This window comes from Physcomitrium patens, chromosome 12 (genome assembly GCF_059467195.1).
Source record: "Physcomitrium patens ecotype Gransden chromosome 12, ASM5946719v1, whole genome shotgun sequence".
Classification (NCBI taxonomy): Eukaryota; Viridiplantae; Streptophyta; class Bryopsida; order Funariales; family Funariaceae; genus Physcomitrium; species Physcomitrium patens.
Window position 1 is genome coordinate 12396660 of NC_143421.1, and position 26949 is coordinate 12423608.

General features: G+C 36.6%; 2 protein-coding genes and 1 long non-coding RNA gene across 10 annotated transcripts; 2 read left to right on the forward strand and 1 right to left on the reverse strand.

Moving 5' to 3' along the window:
- Positions 1 to 1189: 1189 nt before the first annotated feature.
- Positions 1190 to 2665, reverse strand: LOC141046053 (uncharacterized). Its single transcript, XR_012218737.2, has 3 exons — positions 2045 to 2665; positions 1723 to 1788; positions 1190 to 1597 (listed from the first exon to the last, which is right to left on the reverse strand). It is a non-coding gene; the product is annotated as an uncharacterized LOC141046053 (long non-coding RNA).
- Positions 2666 to 8634: 5969 nt separating this feature from the next.
- Positions 8635 to 13566, forward strand: LOC112289571 (UDP-glucuronate 4-epimerase 2-like). 8 transcript variants are annotated; one of them, XM_090254921.1, is made up of 5 exons: positions 8635 to 9384; positions 9749 to 10116; positions 11172 to 11393; positions 11547 to 12209; positions 12502 to 13566. In XM_090254921.1, the coding sequence occupies exons 3-5, from the start codon at positions 11298 to 11300 to the stop codon at positions 13141 to 13143; spliced, it is 1401 nt and encodes a 466-aa protein (XP_090111047.1). In that variant the 5' UTR covers positions 8635 to 9384; positions 9749 to 10116; positions 11172 to 11297; the 3' UTR covers positions 13144 to 13566. The 8 variants fall into 8 exon arrangements, with proteins under 8 accessions (XP_090111047.1, XP_024390610.1, XP_090111048.1 ...); XM_024534842.3 differs by having other exon boundaries at positions 11184 to 11393; XM_090254922.1 differs by having other exon boundaries at positions 11331 to 11393.
- An 893-nt stretch (positions 13567 to 14459) lies between these two features.
- LOC112289572 (uncharacterized) lies at positions 14460 to 15215 on the forward strand. The gene has a single exon (XM_024534849.2). It carries the CDS (start codon positions 14460 to 14462, stop codon positions 15213 to 15215), a length of 756 nt encoding a protein of 251 aa, XP_024390617.1.
- Positions 15216 to 26949: the final 11734 nt, after the last annotated feature.

Here is a 26949-nt window from a genome sequence, read left to right on the forward strand (position 1 = left end):
CCATTTAACATGGCACTGTAAAGCACTTAATTAATCACATGTTGCACACAGTAATTTATGCATTTGGAGGCATTTATGGTTATGTATACCCCAAAAGTTTAAATTCTTTGCAAAGCATTGAATGGTGTGTATTTATTCAATTGGCAGAGCACATGAAGTAATCTCAGTATAATTTTGTGGCATGCCATCAACAGCCATGAAGCTTAAGCATGTGTCATTGTGCAATTAAAACAGAAAACAACTCACTGTTTTAAGGGCTTCTTAAGTTCATCTTTTTGTAGTAATTGAAACTCTGGTTTCCAAAATCTGAGCAACACCCAAGGAAATGGGATAGAAAGAAGGGGAAAATGATAGAAGTGGAAAAAGTGCCAGAGGAATAGTACAGTTTGAAGCAGAACTAAAAAAATGAAGACATAGCAGCAGATATTCAAACACAACCCTCCAACCACAACCAATCAGCCATGTTTATGAACCCCACTGAGAGTATGTTTGTAGTGTAATGTGGTACTCAAGATAAAGAGTAGAAACACACACTCTCTCATGGACCCAACCACATGGAATTAATCACATATGAGCCCACCCCAAGAAAAGTGTGTTACTCAGAATGTGAATGAGACTTTCACTCCACACCTCTGCACACAAAGTAGTACTCCTTATAAGTGTGTGTGTGAGTTCCAGGATCTTCAATTTTTCAGTGGGTAGTGAGAGGTAAATGCATGGGAAGCAAGCATCTATCCACCTATCCATGATGAAAGGATGGAATTCTGAAGGTGAGGTGGGGGGGGGGGGGGGGGGGAGAGGGCCATGATTTGGGAGGCCTACAAGTTGCAATGAGATGGGGTGTCATGAGATCCTGATGTTGCATTGATGAGAGTGGTGTGAGCATTGTGGGACCTGCGTGCCTGCCTGCCTGGGTCTCTCACTCTCTCATTCTCTCTACACTACTGACTGTGGCTGGCTCCTCATGATGGAGGCAAGCATGCTTAACAGGCAAGTGCAGGATCCTGCTTGCGATGCTACCCAATTGACACCATTCAAGTCCCTACTCTGGGAATGACATTGTTGCCATTCACTGCAACAGTCCCTCCTCCTCTCTATCATTCATGACTGTGAGAGGGCCATTGCCTTTCAATCAATCACCAGGCATGCTCTTCTCTCATCTTCCTCTGTGTGCTCACCTTCCCCTTGCAATAGTCACAACATGCTTGCATCATGGAAAAGAGGAACACATGTTTCAGTGCATCATTTCTAAGAGTTACCAGACTGGAGGATTGAAGGATCTGATTGTTATGATAAGTTGGCACAATGACCCTTTACTTGCTTTGTTGATTGATTTGTAGCACACTCTATCATTGTAAGACCATAAATAGTTGTTTTTTTTCAGCTGAATGAATAACAATATTAATATTATGTTTTCTAAGTTCAATTCATTGGTGGTGATTCTTAGGAATGAAATACCTATGGGGTTGTAGGGGACATCCCCCATTGTGTTTTTTTTGTTTGTTTGTGGTTGTTGCAGAATGTCCAGTGGTGAGTAGCAGTCTTTTGGGGAGTAAGTGCACATTTTCTGCACAGCTTTGTGTCCAAAGTCTCCTACCTGGACAGCCAATGACAGGAAATAATAATTTTCTTATGTAATATTCCAATGTTCTAACTCACACACTGAATCTGTGAAGAATGTAGGAAATCCTTCCTTCTGTATGCTGGGTGTTCAAGTGTTACCTTTTGAATTTTCTTGTAAAGAACATTAAATTTGGAAAATGGTAGGATAGCCTGTAACATTTACATCTGCAAATAAAACTTTTCAATTTTAGTTCTAATTTTTTTTTTTTTTTGCTACTATGGGAAGCCCCTTGCCCCACTTCTTTCATTTCTTTCATGGGGTTGCAACTTAGTGTTATGAATTGTTTTTTAATAAGTAAATAACTAAAAGTGTACTTGTCTACCATTGTTTCACCTAACAGATTTCAATGCTTTCCTAGTGCATGAGAATGAGTTGGAATAATCATAAGTAGATCCTCAAGTTGAGAAGGAGTCACCATACATTGACATTTATAGTTTGTATTACAATACTCATGTGGATAAAGGGTCTGCCATTATGATAATCTCCTGAAAATTTGCAAAGATGTCCAGGTTCTGTACTTCCATTCATCACCCTTTGCAACATGAGATTTGGCTATACATCACAAAATGCACACCATTTGTTCATCCTTAGCAATTTAGGGTTTTTGGAATAGAACTGATTAATAGAAATGAGGGGGGAATTCATCAGAAAACTGTGTGTTTGTGTGTGTGTCTTGTGGCCAGTCTAGCTACAAGTAATCAACATCTTGAAGCAGAAATGCAATTTTGACAGCCCCTCCAAGTCAAAGGCTATTCAGAATTGCATTCCTTGGGGGACCCTCATTGATGTGGAAACACATTCTTGTACTAAGAAATTCTGGCACCATAGAACAGGCTTCCTATGTTTTGAAAAAGAAGAAAAAGATGACCATCACAATATCCTCTTTGATTGAGACAATAGCCACAAAATTGTCCACATAAGGTACCTGACCCATTCTCAATCCCCCCCCCCATTTCCAACCTACAATGATTGAGTCTGACACCTTATGGTTTCACATTACTTTATTCACATTTTGCCCCAACTCCATGGCACCCTTGGTTAAGAAAATAAATTTTTTATACCAACTCAGGAAATTTGTCAAGAAATCAAGTATTTTCAATTTCGTAACCAACTACTGGTCAGAATTAGATTTGTATCAGACATAATCTTAAGTTAAAATATTAATAGTAATTTTTTATTCGGGCGAAATGATGTGAAAACACCTAGAATCCTCCTGATTTCTATTTCCCAACTGATTTTAATTTTTCGTACACATACTGCAGATATGCTAAATTGCTTAAGTTATTGGAAATGGTTGTTGTTGTGGAAGGTGCTCTCTCCACATCCAACTCTGACACTCCATTTCTGCAACCCAGAAATGAACGTTCGATTTTCTGACATGTTTGATTCTTTAGAAATATTTTTCATACTCCAGTAAAACGAATATTACTCACGCTCCATACATATATTTCTCCAAGCTCAGAATGTAGTTCGTGAGCATTGAATAGGGATTAATCACTAGTCTAACGCAAAGAAGACAAAAGTAATGCTCCTTTAAAATCCTCTAGGTTTAGGGTTTGATATAGCAACGTTGGCTATTCCAGTAGAGCATTTCAACAGGCTCATCACACTGTGCATATGTCAGCTGAATCTTACAGGCATGATTTTTATTAATGTACAATGTTACAGTTGGCTCCCTTTGATACACACTTCCTGTTCCGCTTGTAATGACCAAAAACAGTGTAGTTTGCATTCCAATGACAATCTCAATTCTTTAATCTCAAGTTTCAAACGTCCCTGAAATCATATTATTTTTGATTAAGCAATGAATGCGATCGAAAGATATGGGAATCCAGATCTGATTTTTAAACTCACAGCGGCAGAGGTTTTTGCTGAAAATGCCGAATCGAATGTCCAACTTTGGGGGACTGCTGCCGTAATTTCACAACCTCTCAGACTTTGGTGTTGTATGATCATGTTGACTTGTGAGCTGAAAGTTGAGGAAGTTGCGGAAACGTATCTAACCACGTTTTGCAGATATGAAAAACAAATAACCCATCCCTACACCCTGCACTTCCTACATCTAGATCGTTTATCTCTTCGACACGGCCTGGGATCATTGCAAATGTTCGCGGCAGAGCTCTTGACATGATTCCAACTGAATGCGCCTCTGTTATCCTTCGATGTTGCAATGAGCTTCACAATCTCTAGGTCTTCCACTCAGAAAGAAACCTTTGATTGGCTGCCGTATACGGATGCGATTCAGGCAGGCGCTCAAGGGATCACCAAACATGTGAAAATAAAAGTATGAACAATTACATCAGTTGCTCGACACACACCACACTACCATGATCTGCTTTTCAGTATTTTTTGCCTTCCGTCTACAGTTAAGTAATATCACTCCACAATCGGTACGAAATTTGAACGCAGTCTTATTTAGTTTTACTTGAAACTTTGTACTCCAAACAGTTATGCTGTCTTACTTTCATTCGCTTTTGACATCACTGCTTGTTGTATGAATTAGTGCTTCTCAGATCAATTCCATAGAAACATTCCTCTTATGGTTTGTCACATTTCGTCTAAATTGCTACTCTTGAGATCAAGGTCACTCAAGCGTAAGCTGCAAGGTTAACGCGGAGTATGATTGGAAGTTTGCCGCTGAATGGAAAGGTTCGTTGATGTTTTGCAAACAGTAGGAGTAATCCGTACTTCTGCATGTGAAGAAAGACTATCAGAATACGATTTCGATGCCTATTGGATTCATCTTCCTCGTAAAACCTAGCACTTAGTCGGTAGTTCCATTCCTCACTTTCTCCGTCGCGAATCATTTGTCAGTCGCTCACATGAAGTAGCAGCTTTGAGGATTCAAAAGAAGACACCTGTTTATTGAAGGTCGGTTGGCCACGTTGTGAGGGGAATTGGTTCAAGTTCTTTACACACAGTTGTACAGCAACATACATTTAATAATCTTCATGCCAAAGGAGAAGTACAGTCACGCCGTGGTTGAACTAGCAATAAAACATTTCTGCACAGTAGGGCTCAACATTCATGATCTCCTGCCGAAACAGAATAGCCATAGTTCTTGTCCTGAGGTGTGACTGGTAATTTGTTCGTTGTCGACTGAAATTATGCAACGTTTGGTTTTCTGACACAGCTTGTTGTCCCTGAGAGCACACATCCATTTCTGAGCAGCACAAGAATGGCCATCGTCTCTGCAGGGTTGCGTTTTGGAGTATCAGTCCATGAGTGCCAAGAAGTTGTCCTTACCGGTGGACAAATTAATAGAACCAAGGTCTACGAGAGTGGATAGAATGCAGCGGAGACGGTCGATGGGATGAACCATACGCTCATGTGCAGAAAATAAAATTCCCTGCCGTGTTCGCCCCGTCCTCGATCAAGCTCCTGGCATTGACATGGAAGTAGCATGGTATGATTTGGCAGAAGGTTAACGCCCACTTTGACATGTCTTTCTCCCACTAAGTCGGGTCACATTGGCATACCACACAAAAGTCTCACGTTCCGAATCGAGGGAACCATACGTACATGCAAATCTGTACCGTGACCAGCGACGTAAATAGGTTTAAAAAATCGTGCGTCTGCACTAGCGGAAGGTGGATCCAACTTAAAGAGTTGCTAACATTCCAAATCTTAGCAAAGCTGGATGAAGATGTATACTACGACTCTGTATTCAGGTCTCTCAACAGTTTGGTTCAGAAGCGTTCGTCATTAATCCATGCTTGCAACATTAGCAACCCTCTGACCCTGCATGCGTTAAAGGAAATGCTACCTAAATTCTTCGCAAATTTTAATTAGGGCTCGTATGGATGACGACTCACACAGTAGAGGTGTACTATTAGCAATGTTTTGGATTCTACCTATGTGATTGATCATCACGAGTTCGCGAGCAAGCTCACACTTTGGCTGTGTATGAATCGACGGAGATACTATGAATGAAAGCAACTCAGAGAAGCACTTCCAGCACCACTCCTACTTGCAGATCTTCGCGTTCACTGGTTGGTCATGAACAGGGCCTCAGAAATTACTGGTTGGTGGTGTGAATACATCTTGTTCGGATGCCCTTTCCCTACTGTCACTCGCTGCAGTGTTGAAGACCCAGCCACCACGTCCGTGCCCAGGCAACTCCATTGACACTCGAGGAATCTGCCGATGGGAAGCCAACGATCTCGTAATTTGACTCCTCTGCGAAAAAGACCACCAGCCTTGGAACCACACTTGTTGACGTCGTAGATCGAGCGCTATGTTCAGAAGAATTGGATCACCGTACAATCCATCATGCGAGCAAGATGCGGGGGATTGTTAGTAACGAGCCCTTGGATGAAATACTCGCAACGAAATTGGCTGGGTAAGTTAAAAAGTCGCAGTCTCTCGATACAGAACAGCGTGGCGGGCCTCAGACGAAGCAGAGAATGCACGGCCCTCCCTCTCCGTCCGTCCGTCCGAGTGAGTGAGTGAGTGAGTGAGTAAGCAGAGCCAGCCAGTTCGCCAGCCAGCCAGTCAGCCCGTGTTCTTCAAGACGGGCATGCTTTCCGAGCTTGTGTCCTTTCTTTGCACAATCATAGCCAGCAGCAGCAGCATAGCGCATCATCGACTGGGGAGGGGTTGGCGGGCCTAGGTCATCCATCTGAAGTCCAAAAACAGATTGGGCTCGATGAACGTGCACTGCCCAGAGAGGAAAAACTCAATGTGCGGGTATCAGATGCGGAAATCCTAAATCCACTCACCGAGTGGCAGTGTGAGAGAGGCTGCGTTGAGCTGGACGAGCAGAGAGGGCAACGGGTGCTTTGTCAGATTGTGCTAAAAACTTGACAAGTGGCTCATGAAAAAAAAGCGTCGCAGGCCCTTCAACCCCATTGAATAGCAATTAGGATTTTGGTTTCATGGCTTATTGAGGATCAAAGCTTGTGACTTAGTTTTCTTAACTTTTCAATTGCAGTATGGGTTTCCACGTCAGCATGAGCTGGAGTTGGTGTGCGAAACTGGGCGAGGGTTGGGAAAGTTGTCTGTTGGACAGTTTGCCATTTTAATTGGGATGAGAGTGGAGCTTCTTACCCAGCCCCTGCCAGGGTGGGGTTTGGCTTTATCCATCTGCATTGGGATGCAAGTTGTTTGGCCATTTGCCTCCTTGTGTTCCATGTGATCCTCTAACTCATTCCATCCATACCCATCAACAAACAAACTCATGAACTCGGCAACAAACCTTGCACACTGTATATTTTTGTCCCCTACACCAAAACACAATCCAAAAGCATTTTGGCCTCAAAGACATGAATATTTTGGGCAAGTACATGGATTGTAGGACAACAAAATAAAATAATGGCTGAAAGAGGTCTTTAATAAAGTTCAACCAAAATTATGTAGAATTCTTCATGGATATTGGCTTGGTGGACTTTTGAATTTATGAGTGGAGACAAGATTGTATTACTGTTCATATTTTTAACCTTGCCTTGTTTGCCTTCTGATTTCTATCTTTTTATAGTTGAGTCTCTTTGGAATATGACACAATCCCTAAAAGAAGAAAAAATGTCTTTTTTGGATTATTCTTATTGCTAATTATTCATATCAGTATGGTCAATTTGTATTTTCACACGCTGTGCAGTGTAACATATGAGATACCCTAAATTATACTTCAGCTTGTACACTACATCTTAATGAAAAGTATTCGAGAGTAAGGGGGTTACTTTAGCTTCTTATTTAACAGAACATAGATAATGACGTATTTCTTTTCTCTTTTTTTCCTACTTGAAGAAATGATTACTAATCCTGTAGACTTACAGAATACCATACACGTAATCAGAGATTTCTCTTTTAATTGTATCATATTTCAAATTTTGGATATTGAAATTTTAATTGAGAAGCGCTATCTCAAATCAAGTATTCATTGATGGCCCATGACAATTAACCATCTTTAAGGAACTACAACACTTTGTACTAAAAAAGACAAGTATTTTAAATCATTGCATTTAAGGATTAAAATTTGTCATTAACAGAGATATAATCATTTAGATTAAGGTCACAGATTTGCTTAAGAAAATGCATAATATGTGTGTACATACACACACACACATACATACATATAGTTCTTGTTTGGAATAAACACTGTATTTCGAAAAGTTTACTGGTTTGTAATTTTATTACATACTATTAATATTATAAAATAGAAGTGACTACTTGCATCAAAATAATATAATAATAATAATTATCATTATTATTATAGGATTAACTAGAAATCACAAAGTTATCAAAATAATAAGTTATGTGTGTAAAGTATCATATTACATCAATGTGAATCTTACTATTAATTTTCACCTAAAATTCCAAATAATTGCAAAAATGAATTCTCTTTGAAGTATAAGAAAGGTCCAAATGATTCATCTATTTCTATCTGTGCAACTATTATTCAAATTGAATACTTCAAAAGAGTGTTATGTAAGATGCAAAAGTAAAACAAATACTCTTAAGTTGTGTAGGTCATTTCTCTCACACACAAACATACACTTACTTTTACACACACACACACACAAATATGTATATACATACATATATTTCTAGAAACTGGATTGGTACACCAGGGATAATCCTTGCACCTTATGGTCCCTATGGTCTTGGGTGTGCTTTGAACCACACACTGAGATGATCCAAATAAATTAAAAAAGTAATGGGTGCAGGATGAAAAAGCAATGGAAAACGGATGAAAACAATAAGGGTATAGGATGAATGGGTACAGGATGAAAGGAGTTGAGCAGCGAGAACCAAGCAGCGCCAATGGATGGTGAAGCGGGGGAGGGTAAAAAGTGAAGGGGGGGGGGTAAGAAGGGAATCTGGGGGGCGGGGGGGGGGGGGGGGTGCACCTGTGGGAGGGAGAGAAGGCAAGAAAAGGCGAGTTCCTACGAATTGTCCCACTTGGGAGTGGGAAAAGGACGCCAGTGGATTGAGAGCCGACAGGTGTGTGGGGTGGAACCCCTGGAATCGTAACCCGAACTTACGCGTAACCCGAAAAAGAGTGAGTCTCTCTCTGGCTTCTGTTGTTGGTGCTTCGAAGGGTGCAGCGTGTGGATGTATGAAGCTTACGGCCATGGTGGAGTTCCGAAATTGGAGGGCATTGGCACTGTTTGCAAGGGATGGAGTAAGAATCGCTCCAAGTGTTGGCACACACATTGCGCACTGCGTTGGCGCCACACGGCTATTGGCATTCCGGTCGCGTTCGTCGCATTTCCGGGAGGAAGTGAAAGTTACCGGCGAGTGCTGGCTGCTGGTGAATGCGAGAGAACTTGGTTGCGTGATCGGGTGGTGATAGAGGGGAAGAATCGTTGGGCCTAGATGGAGTCAAACGCAACCTGGTTGGAGAGTCTTTTGGCATGATTGGCAGGAAAAGTGGGGGACGATGAAGTGTACATTGTATTTGTTTCGTGTCTAGCGATTGTAGTGCGATCGTACGTTGGTATTTGTGTAGGTGGTACTTATCGTGTGAGAGAGTGGGAGTACATTATAGACGAGGTCGGAGTGATTTACTCAAGCGCTGCAGTGGATACCTCCAGGTTGGATGCGTGTTGGCTGGACATGGAGAGGGGGGACGAATAACTACATTTTCTCCGCTGCTGTTCCTGCTGCTTCTGTGCGCCTTGTCTTGCCGAGAGCTTCGTATGGTTGTCTGTTTACATGGTGGCGGGCCGAGTGACATTAGGAAGGTGAGGTGCAGTGTGGTCAGGAAAGAGGTCGAGTGCACAGAGCAGAGACAGAACAGCGCACTGTCTGAGTAGGAGGTAAAATTACGTTATCATGTGTTGCATGGATTTTTTCCGCGGGAATTGGTATCGCACGGATACGTTCTCAGTTTCGGCTCCCCCGGTATCTGGTAAAGGAGATTAGGGGAGAGAATGACATTGAAGTGTCAGACTGTGATGGTTAGTTTAGTGAGTGGTATGAGAGAAAAGCAACAATTTGGATTATTTGTGTGATTACTTGTCTAGATTCTGAATAGCGTACAAAGATTTCTTTTAACCTTTGAAGTGGACTTGCAATGTGTATTTGCTGTACTCATTGCCTGAGAGCGGATTGACTGTTGAGCCGATTACTGCAACTCTGTCTTCTATCCTGAAGTTCTACGTGATTCTTGTGTGAGTGCAGTTAAGCTCGGTAGCTGAATACTAAGACGAGTTTTCCCTACACAAGGAAAGGCACACATTCAGAGAAATCAAGATTAGTGATTTTGTGGTGACGTGGAAGGCCTGCTTTGCAAAGACTTGCTTCCGCGGTCTCTGGGTTCTGTCCAGCGTGGGTGCTGGTTTAAGTTATAGCCGAATAAATCACTGCTATCTTGATATTGTGACATTCGGCGGATTCTAGCCTGACATTGTTAACTGAGGCGCTGTGCTCTTGCACTCCTTCTTAGCACGTTCTTTCATCAGCTGAGCCTCGTCTGTGGCGCTGAAGCTACAGGCGTTGGAATTTTTGATTTATTCGAGCAAATGCGAGGCGATTGAGCGTTTCTTTTTGTAAGTCTCGGGCTGCTCAGGAGTTTTCTATTTCCCTTGTAATGTCTGTTTTATCCAGCAGTACCGATCAACCTAGATCTAAATTATCATATTAGCGCGTTCATCGTGAATGGCCAACTGATACTATGTGCTATGTCGTATCCAGAGCAGACCTAAAACTTCTCTACTTGGGTTACTGATCAATTTCGATGTAAAGTACCTGTTAATAATGTACTCAGGACATAGCCATGGATTTTAGTAATGGTGGAGGCTGCTCACTTCAATTCTTTCCGTCGAATTATGTTCTTGAATCTCTCACCATTACATGTAGTGATCCGTCGTGGTTAGAATCACTCTTGCGAGGATGAATAAGCTTGTATCTAGGTTTTTATGACTTACAATGTGTTAGAATAGTGTAAAGTTAAGTAGGATATTCTCTTGTATACGAGCTAGTTTCTGATCTGTTCTGTTCTGAACGTCTTCGAGTTTCCTACAGTGAAATCTTATTTGGATTACATTGCCAGAACATTACCACGACCTTTTATTATTTCATGATACAGTGGTGCCTGCTTTGCTAGTATAGCCCTTTATCCATAGTATCGCTGTCTTGTATTTATCTTGCGCAAGTGGTACCTAGGTCGTGAGTATGTGAGATACAGTGATAGAACATTTACGTAATTGTGGTCATCGTAGAAGTCTCAAGAAAAGTCCTGCCAATGTAAGTAGATGAGATTTTGTGCATTAAATCTTTGTATAGTACCTTGTCTAAGTATTTTAGTGTCGATCACGTCATATTGTTCTGATTTCTTGTTAATGTATTCTCAGGCTGCTGTAGTTTAGAAGCACAGAAAAGAGATTTCATTTTTTTGTACAACTTCACTTTGACGACGTCCCAAATGTTTACGTCCAGTGCAGTAGCCTTCAAAATTCTCTTATCTCTTGTGTTAAGTATATCTTTTGATAGGTTTCAAAGAAGCAGATCAGCATATCTTGACGTCCATTATGTAGATCGCGCTTCTCTTCAAATTTGTGAGTTCTTTCACGGTACTCAGGAATCTTGGGCTGATTCGTTGTAGGTGAAAATGCAGTATTGAGCAGTCAAGTCCGAAGAGGGGTTGCAAACTATTCAGGTCGTATCACACAAAATAAAGTCTCAATAGTACTTCCTGCTATCTAGTGAAGAAGGAAGGTGGTTACCTGGAATGTATTTTGACTCTCCAACAAAGATATTGCAGAGTCCCTTGCTTAAAATGCCTCCCTCAACTATGCATGATAACTATCCTTCAACTCCTGGAAAGGTATGATTTCTTAGGCCTAGATCTCTCCAGGTATAATCCAGTTGTAAACCATGATGCCTATATATCGTGACAGGCTAGATCTCATCTTCACGATTTAATTTTCCATCTCTGTTTTTTAAATCAACTGAGATTATGTCAAATTTTCATTTGCAGGTGAAGGTTGAAAGAAGTAATTATTTTGGGCGAGTAGCATCGAGATGGCACACAACAGCATCAACAAGACTCCTGGCATGCACCGCTGTCCTACTTACTTTGACTCTCTTCGTGTTCTACAGAATGAGTGGCACGTCCGGAGGAGCTATTGACGGTGGTATTGTTGGTCGTTCGGTGGCTGCCTTCAAGCCAACTCATCAGTGGGAGCTCAAAGTGCGACAGTCATGCTTGCCCAAGAGATCAGAAGAAGAAGCCATGGTGGTACTAGTCACTGGTGCGGCAGGATTTGTCGGTACTCATGTGTCCTTGGCACTCAAGAAAAGGGGAGATGGAGTGGTTGGTCTAGATAATTTCAATGATTACTATGAGACTTCCTTGAAGCGTGCCAGGCAAGACTTGCTTGAAAAGCACGGTGTCTTTGTTGTTGAGGGCGACATCAACGACGAGACTTTGCTGAAGGCCCTTTTCGAATTAGGTCAATTCACTCATGTTATGCACCTTGCTGCCCAGGCAGGGGTACGCTATGCCATGCAGAATCCAGGGTCATATGTACATAGCAACATCGCTGGCCTTGTGAATCTGTTTGAGATCTGTAAAGCTGCTAACCCTCAGCCAGCAATAGTGTGGGCCTCTTCGAGCTCTGTGTACGGCTTAAATAACAAGGTATGCTTGAAGTTTTCTTTTCGTGGTTTTTAGGCTGCGGGAAGGGAGAAGGTCAAGAGATTTGAGTTGCCTTCTGTTACTTAAATTTATCGAATTCTCTTCATTGATAATGAACCCTTTATCAGTCAATACTACACGTGATTGTCCGAAATAGAGTCAAATTTCTTCTTCAGATAAGTACGACATTCTCTTTCAAGTTGTATATGATCTCGTTATTTTGATAGATGTTGCTTTTATTGAAAATTATTGCCTTTCATTTATGTGTCATTTACAAGCATCGTTGTGAATGCAGGTGCCTTTTTCTGAAAGTGACCGGACCGACCAACCTGCTAGCCTTTATGCAGCAACCAAGAAGGCTGGTGAAGAAATTGCTCATACTTACAATCACATTTACGGTCTATCAATAACTGGACTCCGTTTCTTCACGGTATATGGACCATGGGGAAGACCAGACATGGCTTATTTCTCTTTCACACGGGACATTTTACGGGGAAAGGCTATTAACATTTATACAGGTAATGGTGGAAAAGATCTAGCACGTGACTTTACATATATAGATGACATTGTTAAGGGCTGTGTGGGAGCTCTGGACACGGCTGAGAAAAGCACTGGCAGCGGTGGTAAGAAGACTGGCCCAGCGCAACTGCGTGTTTTCAACCTGGGCAATACCTCTCCTGTTACGGTGCCTACCTTGGTTGACATCCTAGAGAAGTACTTGAAGCAGAAGGCGAAGAGAAATATCATTAAGATGCCTCGGAATGGAGATGTTCCTTTTACACACGCGAACATTTCATATGCGCAAAGCCAGTTTAACTACCATCCAACGACAAATTTGGACACAGGCCTTAAAAAGTTCGTGAAGTGGTATTTGAGCTACTATGGAGTTGGAACGGACCATAAGTTGTGGTTGGGGGATCATGAGCAGATAGTATAAATCTTCATCCATTTCTTACCTGGCATTGTAGATTTTGTCTGATCGAAGTTTGAAGCTGGGAGTAGAGATGCCAAAGCAACACTGTCTATTATGTCCGTCTCTTGAACACACAATTTGGCTCTTATCGGTGTTGTAACCCGTAGGAGAGTTGTAAACCCATTCGTTCCGACCTGCAGAAATTTCGGAGTCTGTTGTTTTCTGTTGGCGTAAGATTTTGCTGTTCGTCAGTACAGTCCCAACTGGACTGCATGTTCTTGGGGAGGCTTGTATAGGGAGGTCTTACATGCGCCCTTAAACTGTAAAAGAGAACTCCTGATGAGTGGGGGCGGTTTTAAATGCCCACTACTCTTTTGACCCATGTTATATAATGTATCTTTTTTACATTATCTTGCCAATTGAAGGCACCGCTCAATTTATCCTTAAGTGTTGACTGATCTTTGAATTTGGACTGATTTCTCCAATACGTAGACTAAGATTCATTCATATATTTAGTTCACTCGTGTTGGGATGATCAATTTCTGGGACCATTTCTCTTACGTGAACTTGTCAGACTCAGTAGAGAAAGGATCAAATTTTGGAGCGTAACCTTCACTCTTTTATTATGCTGATTAAGATGGTGGGAGTGTACCTGAATGTTACCAGCTTGATGTGATCGCTTACCTTGGAGTTGTACTCCACTATGTATGTTTTCCATGTGATTGGTAATACTTCTGAAGTAGCTACGAAGCATTTACTCTTGTTATTGGTTTGATGGATGTGCGACTATGGAGGAATAGGAAAATAGCTTACAGTGAGGAAGTGGACATTCTACGCTCGGGATTTGATCACTGCTCAGGTTTTAGCGGCATATTTTTTACAGGAGATTAGTCAGGGTAAGATTTTCTTCAAATGTGTAGGGACCATTGACTGCAATCGTTGCACTTTGTGGCCTTGGAATGAAGCAGACGAATACTCGTTGAATTGGATATGGACAGTATTCAGGGGCAGTGTAACGACGCTGTGAGATGGACGGACTTTACAACGCTGACAGAGCTTTACAAGCCTGCCACCGAAGCAGGGAAGCGTCTCCCGATGTATGAGCTTGCTGACCTTCATTTCAGCTGCCAAGTTGCCAGAGAGCTTGCAGAACTTGAACCGCAGGCTCAGAGCGCCGCGGCTTGGAACTTTGAGTGGAGTAAGGGCCATTTTCGTCTGGATAATGCGCTGCTTGGTAAGGGATACTGCGCGGGTGTAGGGAGGATTTTTAGTAAAGCGTCGCTTGTTGAGGTGAATGGCGCTACTCTGAAGAATGTAACTTAACCCTAGCGCGGGAGCTCATGGCGGGGTTGTACTTCCGGCAGCTACTCGCAGGGCGGGACTTCGCTGTCAACGCGGGGAATATTATCGAGAGGCAGATTTTTAGCAGTGCGAAGCAGATGCAGAATTATGTTTACTTGGTAGGGGATACGAAAACGCGTGAGGCGGTCGTAGTGGATGCGGCCTGGGATGTGAAAGGAATCCGAAGATTAGCTGCCGCGGACAATATGCGGCTGGTTGGAGCTGTGTTGACTCACTATCATTTTGATCACACTGGTGGCACGCCACCACCGCCGTTCGACCAGCTTGGAATCAAAGTGCCCGGAATTAGAGAACTCGCGGTCGAGGATAAGCTTCCCGTGCATGTGAACAGGAACGACGCAAACACAGTGGTGAATTCGAACGGCGTTCCTTCTGCAAATTTGAACCTTCTTGACGACGCCGATGTGGTGTCTGTTGGCGGTGTGAAGCTGAAGTTTATTCACACTCCGGGTCATACACCAGGTAGCCAATGCATCTATATTGAGCGCCCGCAGCAGGACATCTTGATTTCAGGTGACACCCTTTTCATTGGGAGTTGCGGGCGTCTGGATTTTCCTGATTGTGATGTAAAAGCCATGTACAATAGTTTGCAAAAGCTTGCTACTCTACCGGCCACCACTAAAGTTTACCCTGGTCACGATTATGGAGGCCCACACACCACCATAGCTCAGGAACGAGAGCAAGGCTTTCTCAAGCCTATGGCAGAGAGGCAGTGGTTACGTATGCATGGCTAATAAATACGCTCTCTACATCTTGTTTTCTGACAGGCAATTTTATGTAGTGTAGTGAGTTTTCTAGGGACTTTGACATGGTGTTCAGCTGCAATCTGTTGAAGTTGGGATTCAATGTCTAGAATTCAAGTGAAAAGGTATACAATGCTTTAGCCCTTTAACATAGGGCAGGATACTGCTTCTGAAGCGTTTTTGTCATGAAAACCTAGAGTATGTAATTTAGTATGAATATTTTGACTAAGTTATCAAGATTGTTGATACGATGGCTAATGTTCTATGGGTTTCTGGTCCATATATCATGTTAATGTGACTAGCCATGCAGAAGAAATGTTTACAGTCCAGTTTTTGTTAGAAAGTCAAGTTTGTATGCATCATCCAATGCTTCTAGGATTGTGGTGGGTATTCCACTTGTGAGGTATACCATATTATCTATCCTTCTTCAAAATGTCTGAATTCTCAAAGATGGAAGTTTGATTAGCAGATGGACCTGTCTTGAGTTGTGTTGAACTATGATCATGTGCTCAACAATATTGCTTAATGGATCACAAGTTCCATCTCAAGAGTCTAGTATTATTACTATTAGCAAGATGGTAAATTTGTTAGTGATTGAGAGAGTACAGTTGAACTGCATTGTTGGCAAAACCATAATGGTCAAAGTACAAAGTAACTATTGTTGCACACTAAACCAATTTTCTTTTTAGTTCATTAATTAGATAACTAAGTGAAATGGATGTTGTCCATCTATGGACAATTTTATCAAATCTTGTTTCATGTTAGATGGGCAGGCCATTGTTAAAAGGCGCTAAGAATCATACAATTATTTTGTGGCATTTGAGTTTTGGGTTTTTTAAATATGAAGGAAATATTGCTTAAGTGCTTGTAAGTTAGGGTTTAGAGCACTTGTTAGGATTTCTAAGATGCCAAAAGATAGGTAGCAATTTTATGGTTTATTTTTTTTTGTAGTAAAGCTTAAAGATAATAGTTACATTATATAAAAATTTGAGAGAAATTGAATAGTTGGATCAAGACATATGAATTTCTAAAGTGGGGGAAGATGAAATCTTTTGTGGGAAAAATATGTTCTGAGGTAATTTGCTACAATTTGAGCATTTTATATAAAGTGAAGAGGTTTTGGAAGCCAAGACTTTGTATATAAGTTAAAAGTAGAATAAATCACTTATTTGAGTTTAGTCAATAAGTTAAAACTAATTTTTTTACAGCTAGATATTAAGTGTATTCTCAAATTACAAATCATGCCACATGACATTGATAAATTATTATTGGTAGGTGCAAGAACTTTCATACATGCTGCAAAAGAAAAATCAATTTTTTTTATATATAGTAAATTTATTATTAATGGAAAAAAGATTTTAAGTGGCATTTCAAGCCAATACCAAGATTATTAAGATGTCTTTGAAAAAAAGAATGCAATTTTTTTTTAAGCATTATTTTTATGATTTTTCCATCAATCTTCAAGAAAGAGCTCAACTAACATATGGACCAATTTATAGCCTATCATAGAATAAGTTGGTTACATTCAAGGAATACATTGACAAGAATTCAGCTAAGAACTTAATACGCTATTCTAAATCTCTAAGTAGAACTCCTATCTTATTTTTTTATATATATATATATATATATATATATATATATAAATAACTATCTATAAATATATTTGGACTATCGATGACTCAACAAGATTACTATCAAGAATAAGTACTTTCCATCTTTAATTTTAAGACTTTTTGATCAATTGAATCAAACAAAGATCTATACAAAAATAAATCTACAAAGAGCATATAATTTAATATACATTAAAAAAAGAGAAAAATAAAAAATTACATTTCAAATCAAGTATGGATATTTTGAATATAATATGTCTTTTGGATTCATAAATATGGTAGTTTTTTTTTAACATGTAATGAATGATATATTTGATAATTTTTTTAATAATTTTATTGTTTGTTATTTAGATGACATCTTAATCTACTCTAAAAACATAAAATAACATGAAATTCATGTTTGTTATATATTACAAAAATTAAAAGATATAAGATTGTATGCCAAGATAGAAAAGTATGTATTTTATACTATTTAAGTTGACTTCTTAAGGTATATCATTTAAAATGATGGTTTAATGATAGATTCCTATAAAATCAAAACTATCATAGATTGAAAAATTTCAAAAACAGTCAGAGATGTGCAATATTTTTTGGAATTTGCTAATTATTATTAGTTCTTGATCAAGAATTTTTTTCAAGTTGTGGCTCAATCTTACATGCTTGACATTTAAAGACAAACTTGAGTAGAACAAAGAAATTGAAGTATCTTTTGAAGCTTTAAAGCCAACATTTATTTTTGTACCAATTTTGTATTGCATTGACTTTTTGAAGGAATTTTTCATTAAAACAGATGTATTAGAATTTACTATAGATGTTGTTTTGTCACAAATGGAAGCAAATGACAAGTTCTACCTAACAGCTTTTTATTCTACAAAATTTTGAGCAATCAAGATTAATTATGAGATCAATGATAAAGAACTTCTTGCAATTATTGATTCATTTCAAGAATGGTGTTATTATCTAAAAGGTATTTTTTGTTTAATCATTATGTATACAAATCATAAAAACCTCAAGTACTTTATGTTAACATGTGTTTTGAATCATTGCCAAGCTAGTTGGAGAATGTCTTTATGAAGATTTAATTTTAAGTTTACTTATTATTCCAAAAAATAATAAAATTTTTTAAACTTTTTTTTAAATGTACTTATCTTGCATAAAAAAAATGTAGCTTTTGATCAAGAAAGAATGATTTTTTTGAAGCTAAAGCATTTTCATCTTTAAACAATAAAATCAACAATGATTGTTGATTCAGTTTTTATCAAGCAAATTCAATCAAATATGTCCTTTAATCTTCTTATTTATGATATCAAGAATAATTCTTTTAAGTCTCATGATACTTCCAAGTTTAAGTTCAAAAATAATCTATTATATTTTGAGAGATGATTATTTATTCCAAAAGATAAAGCACAATTATGTATTTTTTAAGCTTATCATGACTTTCCAAAAACCAAATATTTTGGATATAATAGGATTTTAGAGCTAATATCAAGAGATTTTTAGTGGCTTCAAATGTAGAAGGCAATTAAAGACTTTATAAAATCACATGATATTTGTTTAAGATCCAAATTCCTCACCATTGAGCTTATGGACTTTCTCAAGTATTACCTATTATAAAACAATCATAGTCTTATGTTTCTATTTATTTTATCATGGATCTTTTGGTTTCAAGTTTGTATGATTTTGTATTAGTGATAATAGATTGTTTTACTAAGATGGTATATTTTGTATCATGTACAAAATCTATCACACATAAAGAAATAGCTAAGCTTTTTCTTCACAACATCTATTACTATTATAGATTGCCCAAAGTTATTATATCAAAAAAGAAGACTCAATTTGTATCAAGATTTTGAAAAATCTTTTTTAAGATTCTAGAGATGGATATAAAGCTCTTTTTGGCTTTTCATCCTTAAATTGATGGATAAATGAAATACATAAATAAATTTTTGGAATAATATTTGAAGTATACTATTAACTATCATGAGAATAATTAGACAACTTTTTTGCCATTGACAAAGTTTGCATATAATAATTTGATACGTTTTTCTACTCAACAAACATCTTTCTTTGCCAATTATGGTTATCATCTATGACTTAATATTTTTGACTTTTCAAAAATTAATAATCTTACAATAGAAGATTTGGCATATTGTTTGTTAGAGCTATATGCAATAATTAAGGCATAGTTAAAAGAAGGTTAAGAATGACAAAAGAAGAATCCAAATGCCTATTGCAAAGAATAATCACAATTCATTGTAGGTGATAAGATATGACTACTTTGCTACAATATCAAGACTACTTGTCCTTATTACAAGTTTGAACTATTGTAGGCTTGGATCTTTTTTTATGTGTGAATAAGTCAATTTTATTGCTTATCAATTATATCTATCAAAGTCTATGAAGATTCATCCCATATTCTATATGTCTCTTTTTGAACCATATAAGACAATGAATATCTCAAGAAGAAGACAAATGCCACTTCTTCTTATAAAAGTAGATAATAATAAAAAATTTGAGGTAAAAAAATTCAAAGCAATGCAAAAATATATTAAAATATTTTATTCATTGGCACAAATATGATATTAATGAATGCACATAGGAGCCAACAAAAAATCTTATAAATATAATAATAAAAATTGAAGCTTTTTTTAGATAACATCCATCAAAATTAAGATTAAGAATAGCAAATCTTTGCTATAAAAAAAATAAGATCCAAAGATGATAGTATTCTATCTTCAACTTTTATTTATAACTTTTTATATATTTGTGAGACTAAGAAGATAGAGAATCAACAACCAATAGATTCAACTTAAGAGCTATCACTTATTGACTTATTACATAAGATATTGCTATTTTCAAAACTTTTAAGACAACATAATCAAGATGAAGATTTTCAAGAGTGGCATGTCTTTCTTCATGTAGATGGTAAGATACAACGTGTTTGATATCACAACCTTGGAAGAGACTCTTGATGTGTGGTAATTTTATTTAAAATAGTAACCATTCTTGATAATATTTCAAATATTTTATTTGAAGGAAATTACAAAGGCATCAACAAAAATCAAATAATTAAATGGTCTTCTTGCCTTGATATGGATTACTATCAATGATTGAGATATATAATTATATGGTGCACATATAAAAAATTTATTTTTCAAATTAAGATATATATTTTACAAAGTCAACACATTTTAGAGGTCCTATAGGATATTGCTACATAGCTCCTAATTAAGAGTATATATGGAGGCAAGAGTGAAGCTTTCTTTACTCTTATGAATGCCTTTTTAGTCCTTAGTCTTATTCTAAGATTTTCTAATCTTCTTATCTTTTATAATAGCCATTCTGATTTAATTCTATATTATCTTTGAATGATTTTCAGGTCTTTTTAAGTGACACAAGAATATATAGATATTTTAATTCTTTGATGTTTATGTTCTTGATAGTTGGTTAAGAAGTCTTAAAATTAAAAATATGAAATATCTATTATTGATGATGATCTTATTAAGTCCTTGATAATAAATGTATATCTATAGAGATCCATCTTTTTTCTTTATAAATAAGATAAGAGCTTTTGCTAAAGATTTTGAATAGTGTATGAATTTTTTAGCCAAGTTCTTGTCAATATATATCCTTAAGTATAGTGAATTTATTCTATGATATGCTATAGATTGGTCCAAATGGTGGTTGAGTCCTTTCTTTCAAATCAATTGAATAATCATAAAATCTATGCTTTTGAAGAGAATTTATATTTTTCTTTTCAAAAATATCTTAATAATCTTGATACAAGCTAGAAATATTATTTAACATTTTTCTACCATCAAAAATAGATGTGGTATATATAACAAAAGACGACTATTTTTTTGTAGCATGTATAAACTCTCAATTATGCTCCAAAATTTAAATTTTTGTTATTTTTTTATTTTATGATAATTGAGCATGTTAGATTAGGATTTATATAAGTAGAATTTAGTTTTACAGAATTTTTATGATTGTAACCTTTGATGGTACAAATCATAGCCTAATTCCTCGAATTAGATTAATTAGGACTAAAGTAATAAAAGTTAGAAAATTAGAATAGCAACTTAGTTAATTTTAATAATTTAGAGGTTGTTAATTATTACTATAAAGGTTTACTAAGAGCCTATGAGTTTACCTACAATCATTTCATATGATTAAGAGTGAGTTAGAATTATAATTTTTTAAAAGATCTTGTGAAGTTTAGCAATAATAGTTTTGAGATTTCCTCCAAATTCAACAAATTTAAGAAGCATAGTGGTTCTTCTAATTAATGGAAGCCTTTCTAATGCAAGGGTGGCACCAGATTCATTCCATGGAGTGAAGAAAAGAAGATCAGCACCCTCTCCTTCAAAATACAAGTACAACAATAAAATTCTCATTTTGAAGAATTTTACAAGAATTGCCAAGATTCTTGTAGGTAAAAACTTTCATAAAAATTACAAATGAGCTTGGATTGAGGCATGTAAGTAGTCAATTTTAGCATAAAAAGGTGTTTAGAATACAATAGTGAAGTTAGATTTATCAAAAGCTGCTTTCTTTGATAACTTACAAGAGCCATCAGCCTTGATAACAAAATTAGCTTTTAGAGGAATGAAAGCCATAGAGTTACATTAGGAATCTTAGAAATCAAGGGTAGAGGTGAAGCCGCCATCCTATAAGCTACCACTCAATTGTATAAGAGTGGCTTGGTTCTCCAAGCCCTCTCTCTCTCCTCTTTTGGTGAAGAGTGAAGCCATGCCAAATTTTGGCCCTAAACCTTAATCATAATTTTATTTTTGATTTTTGAATTTCATTATGAACTTTGTGGTTATGTGTGCATAGATCTTAAGTAGTTAATGATGGTCATTGGGTTTTAAGACATATTTTATTGTGGTAGATAGCTCCATCAGCCTGTCAAATATTCCAAGGATTCAAAAGCCTTGGATTTCCCTCAACCAATCATTCAATTTTTTGAATTTCAATGTGAAATTTTTGTGGTTGTAAATTTTGATATTAGCTTTCTAAAAAAGTAAGAGTCGCTTGATTTGGAGTAAGTCCAAAATTTTGGTGGAATTTTGAATACGTGGGGGTCGGCTGCCTTGGCAGTTTAGATCACCCACTTTTGAAAAGGCATTTCTCAATGCCTTCTAATTGGATTATTGTGAAATTTTGGAATTAAGAACATCTTCAAGCTGAGCTTCTAATGGCATAAATTTTGCTGAATTTAAAGAAGAATTAAAGTTTTGGTTAATTTCCAAGTGGAGGGAGGTTGCATGCTGCAGAAGTCATGGTCATTCGACTTTGAAGGAGCGTTTCTCACTGCTGAGGTACTGGATTGAATTTAAATTTGTTAAAGCAAAAGTATCTTTAGGTTAACTTTGCAAAAAACTAAAAATCATTTAATTTGGAACTAATCAAAATTTTTGAACTTTTTTGGAATAGAAAAGATTTGCTGCTCTTAATTCTTAGGCGTTGTGAAGGTACCTTCGCTTTTATATCTCTTTAGTTCCACTTTTACTTTTATTTTCATAGTAATTCATAACTTTCATATATCAACTTTTGGTTTTTAAACTTTAACTTTTAACCTTTAATATTTTTTCTTTTATTTTTAACTTTAACTTTAAATTAAATTTTTATTTTTAATTTTTACTTTTAATCTTTAATATTTTACCTTTTACTTTTATCTTTTAATTTTAAATTTAACTTTTAACTTAATTTTTAAGTTTTTTACTTTTATCATAGATTAATGATAATAATTTGAACAATTACTTTTATCATTAGTTATTTAAGGACTAATAATTTATAATTTTTAATAAATAAATTATTTATTTATTCTAATTAATTATATTTTTTTAATTTCATAAAAATTAGTAATTAAGGACCATATAAATGATCTTAAATAAACCATTGAGATTTAAGTGGAAATCATGCAAATATCCTTGAAGACGATAGTAAATTTTTATAAATCTTTTTTTTATTAATAGTGGTAACTATTGCTTGGAAGCCTTGAAGTTAATTGTATTGCAAAAATTAAGATTTAAATTAACTTAGTAATTATACAATTGGAAGTTCTTCCATTCTACCTCCTGAACTTGTTGTGTGGCATCAATTTCATTGAGTGGTGAAATTTGAGCTCATAACATGTATGAAAGCTATTGTACCTACTAATAAGAATTTGAATGTACTAGACTTATTTATTTTTACTTGACTAATGAGATTTTTGATTAAACTATAAAAAAAATTAAATTTATAAGAAATCAAATTTATTTGAGGATTATATTTTTTTAACTACAATAATCTTAAAATTACCAAATTATAAAGAGATCTTATTATATTACATATTATTATATTATTATGATCTTTAATTGCTACATTTCAAAGAACAATCTCATGGATAATATCTTTAGAAGACAATGAACAACTATCTATGACTTCTACACATATGGATTTAATTTTCTTCATGAAAGGTATTTCTTATTTTTTGACAAAATCTTTGTTTATAAAATAGACCGAGGCTTTTGAATCTAATAATATAAAGATTTTGTGATTTTTAGATCCTAAACACAAATCTATTGTTAAACAAGATAAGGGATTAGAGGAGAGAATAGAATCTTTACTAGGTATTAGACATGATTTTAATTGTATGGTTTTAATTGTAGTTAGAGAAATTTGTTTTTTGATACATTGTCTTTTTGGCAAATGTATTTGTTTAGATAATATTAAATAGTGTGCTTAGCTTCTCCACAATATAGGTACAAATTTTCTTGGCAATATTGACTCTTTTTTTTACTTTGTGAGATATTTAAAATGTATCATATCAATTTGCATTGATTCCAATTTTGATGAATAAGTTTACAAAAATTTAGGAATTATCATCATTACTTGATTTTTTTCTCTTCAATCAATTTTTTTTGACACTTTTTAAATAATTTATTGTTACATGCAATGGCTTAAATAATAAATTATTTTAAAGAATCTACTTTTAATATTATCAATAATAAATCTTTGATATTATCCTTCAATCTATATTGAAATTGATTGATAAGGGCTTTGTTGTTCTACTCCATCTTACAAGCAAGGTTTTAGAATTTAACAACATATATGGTAGGTGATCATGATTTTTAATATGAAAATAAGAGCTTAGTCTTTGATATTCTTTTTTAATTACTTTCTCTAAATGTGGCTGTAAACACTTTTAGAAATGAATTCAAATCTTAAAGGAGTTGACATTCTTTTCCATCAAAAGTGCAAACCAAGAGAAAGTACTTCTAAATAGAAGTATTTTTATGAATCTAACTTGAGTAAATCCATCAAAGTATTAGAAGAAATGTGACCATAGATAGAACTTAATTTGTTGCAAAAATCTTTGAAATTTTAATCTTGTTCTATCAAACTTCTTAGGCATATTAATCTTTGCCTCTTTTGTGCTTATAGAAGCAAAAAGTTGTGAATTTGATTATGAAGTCAATCTACTTGCTTCCCTCAATTGCTGTCACGGACACAGAATACAGACTTAATATCTACCAAGAAGTTCAAAAAGAACTCGCAAGAACTAGATTAATCTGATGAATACAAGAACAACACCAGAGAGGTGAGCTAGAGCTCCAAGAGATGTGTTGTTGAGACTGAAGAACTCTTCAGCCTCGATTCCAATATATACTCCTATTTAGGAAGCTTCTCAAGGACCTTCTAGTAACTAGGAAGCTTCTAGAAGGTTCCAAAGACTTGCTTCTAGAAGGTTCTAGAAACTTATCTCTAGAAGGTTCTAAGGACTATGTTCCGAACATCTTCTATCAACTAAGAAGCTTCTAGAAGGTTCCAGAGACTTGCTTCTAGAAGGTTCTAGAAGCTTGTCTCTAGAAGGTTCTAGAAACTTGTCTCTAGAAGGTTCTAAGGACTATGTCCCTAACATCACCTCCTCCTTTAGCTTCGAGGTCTCTAAGAAGCAATGTTGTTGTCAATCAGTACCAACGCAAGAAAATGAAGATCTGTCGCATAATGTCTGCTATGAACTCCAACTGTTGTTCACGAGGTAAATGGTTCATCGACCCTTGAAGCCAACGGTAGTGGTCCACTCGTTCAACTTCTGACCAAGCATGAACTTCCGTGTCTTCATTGTGAAATTGTCCTGTAAATATGCCTTCTGGTTGACCACCGTAAGCAGGCTCGGACTCAAATACAATCACCAATGATTGGTTACTTGGTATCCTCCGTCGTCGTCGTGGTGCAGGTGGTTCTTCATCTCGGGGTCGCCTTCGTGAACTAGTTGGTTGAGATAATCTGACTGGCTGTCACGACCATAATCATGTAAGCTAATAATTACATATAGAAATAGGTAGAAGTAAGTAAAAGTAGATAAAAGTAAGTTAATTCTATAATATTTAATATAGAAGCTTCCTAGAAACTTCCTAGATGCTGCTTTGACTTCATAGGTGTCTTTAATTGACTTTTTGGATTAGAAACGTGGTCAACAAGTTGGCCATGTGCCACACATGTTGTTAGCTTGAAGATCAAGCTAACTATGTGGCCCACACGTAGAAAAACTTGCCTTGTAAGTCAAGGCATGTGTCCTACAAAGTCAACACATATTGGAGGTCCTATAGAACGTCGCCACGTAGTCCCTAATTAGATAGTATATATAGAGACAAGAGTGAAGGCTTCTTCACTCTTGTCAACTCCTTTCTTGCTTCTAGTCTAGTTTCAAGGGTCTCTAGTTTTCTTGTCTTTTGGCAATAGCCATTCTAGTTTCTCTTTTCAATATACATACTTATTATTCATATTTTGTTACTTTTCTTTGAGTGAAGGCTTACTTGTCTGAACTGTTTTTTCATCGAGTTCTTGTCCTTGACAGATTGACAAGAGTGTACTTACAATATCAGAGCTTTGTTTTTCTTGAGTAAGAGTGGATTACCCCTTTCTCTTGACAAGGCATAAGCGTATTAGAAGTTTGCGGATTACCCACTTCTAAACTAATATTGTTCTTAGTATCTTCTTTGTTATCAAGTCTTTCTTTTCTTTTGTCTTGAGCAGTATCAAACAAATTTTTCTTCTTAGTGTCATTATGGCAGAGCTTGTTGAAATGAAGAGTGCAATGGCACAAATGCAAGAGCAAATGAGGGAATTAATGCTTGCGATGCATTAACTCAATTCACCAATACATGAAAGAACAAGAATAGCAGAAAGTGGGGATATAGAGATGATCGGAGCTGCTTCAACATCTACAACAAATCACATTCCTTCTGCAATTGTACAACACCCTATAAGCACTAGAGAACCAAGAATTACCTTATCCGAGAAATTTGATGGTATGAGATCAAAGTTTCGAGGGTTCATCAATCAAGTACAATTGGCAATTGAACTTCAATTGCAAAGCTATCCAACTCCAGGATCACAAGTCAGGTTTATTGGCACTCTACTTTCTGGTTCTGCATTATCGTGGTTTTCGTCTTTTCTGGAACAACGAAATCCAATATTGGACAATTTGGAAGCTTTTTTGGCGGAGTTTTGATCTATGTATGGTAAACACGATGCAACTCATGTTGCAACAAATAAGATCCGAATTCTGTGACAAGAAAATCGCTCAGTAACAGTGTATGCTTCACAATTTCGACAACTTGTAATTGACATCAAGTAGGATGATGCTGCACTCATCAGTCAATTTCTTTATGGATTGCAATACGAAATAAAGAAATTGATGCTCAACTTACCTGATCCTCAAACTTTGAGTCAAGCAATCGATTTTACGATAAAATGTGATAATCGACTTTTCGAATTTCGATCCGAGAATCATTCACGGGAACCTCAATGTTATTACTCAATGGCAACATCAACATCTTTGCCAAACGTACATTCGGAAGTAGAAGACATGCAAATTGACGCGGTATGTTTTAAACCCCTAACTGAGCAAGAAAAGATTCGTTGTCGTCAAGAAGGATTATGTTTATATTGTGGAAAACCTAAGCACACTGCTCAACATTGTCCAAAGAAACGACGCAACTATAAAATGAGGGGTACGACGGTCAAAGAAGATAACATGTCGGAAAACGGATTCGTCCAGCTACAATAGGGACCGTGCAGCTGGAACCTTGTACAATTCCTAATGAAGGTCCTATCCTCTC

Coding starts and splice junctions, on each gene's coding strand:
- LOC112289571 (XM_090254921.1), top strand. CDS start 11,298: ATGTATTTTGACTCTCCAACAAAGATATTGCAGAGTCCCTTGCTTAAA. Junction 11,394..11,546: donor ATCCTTCAACTCCTGGAAAG/GTATGATTTCTT, acceptor TTTCATTTGCAG/GTGAAGGTTGAAAGAAGTAA. Junction 12,210..12,501: donor TGTACGGCTTAAATAACAAG/GTATGCTTGAAG, acceptor TTGTGAATGCAG/GTGCCTTTTTCTGAAAGTGA.
- LOC112289572 (XM_024534849.2), top strand. CDS start 14,460: ATGGCGGGGTTGTACTTCCGGCAGCTACTCGCAGGGCGGGACTTCGCT.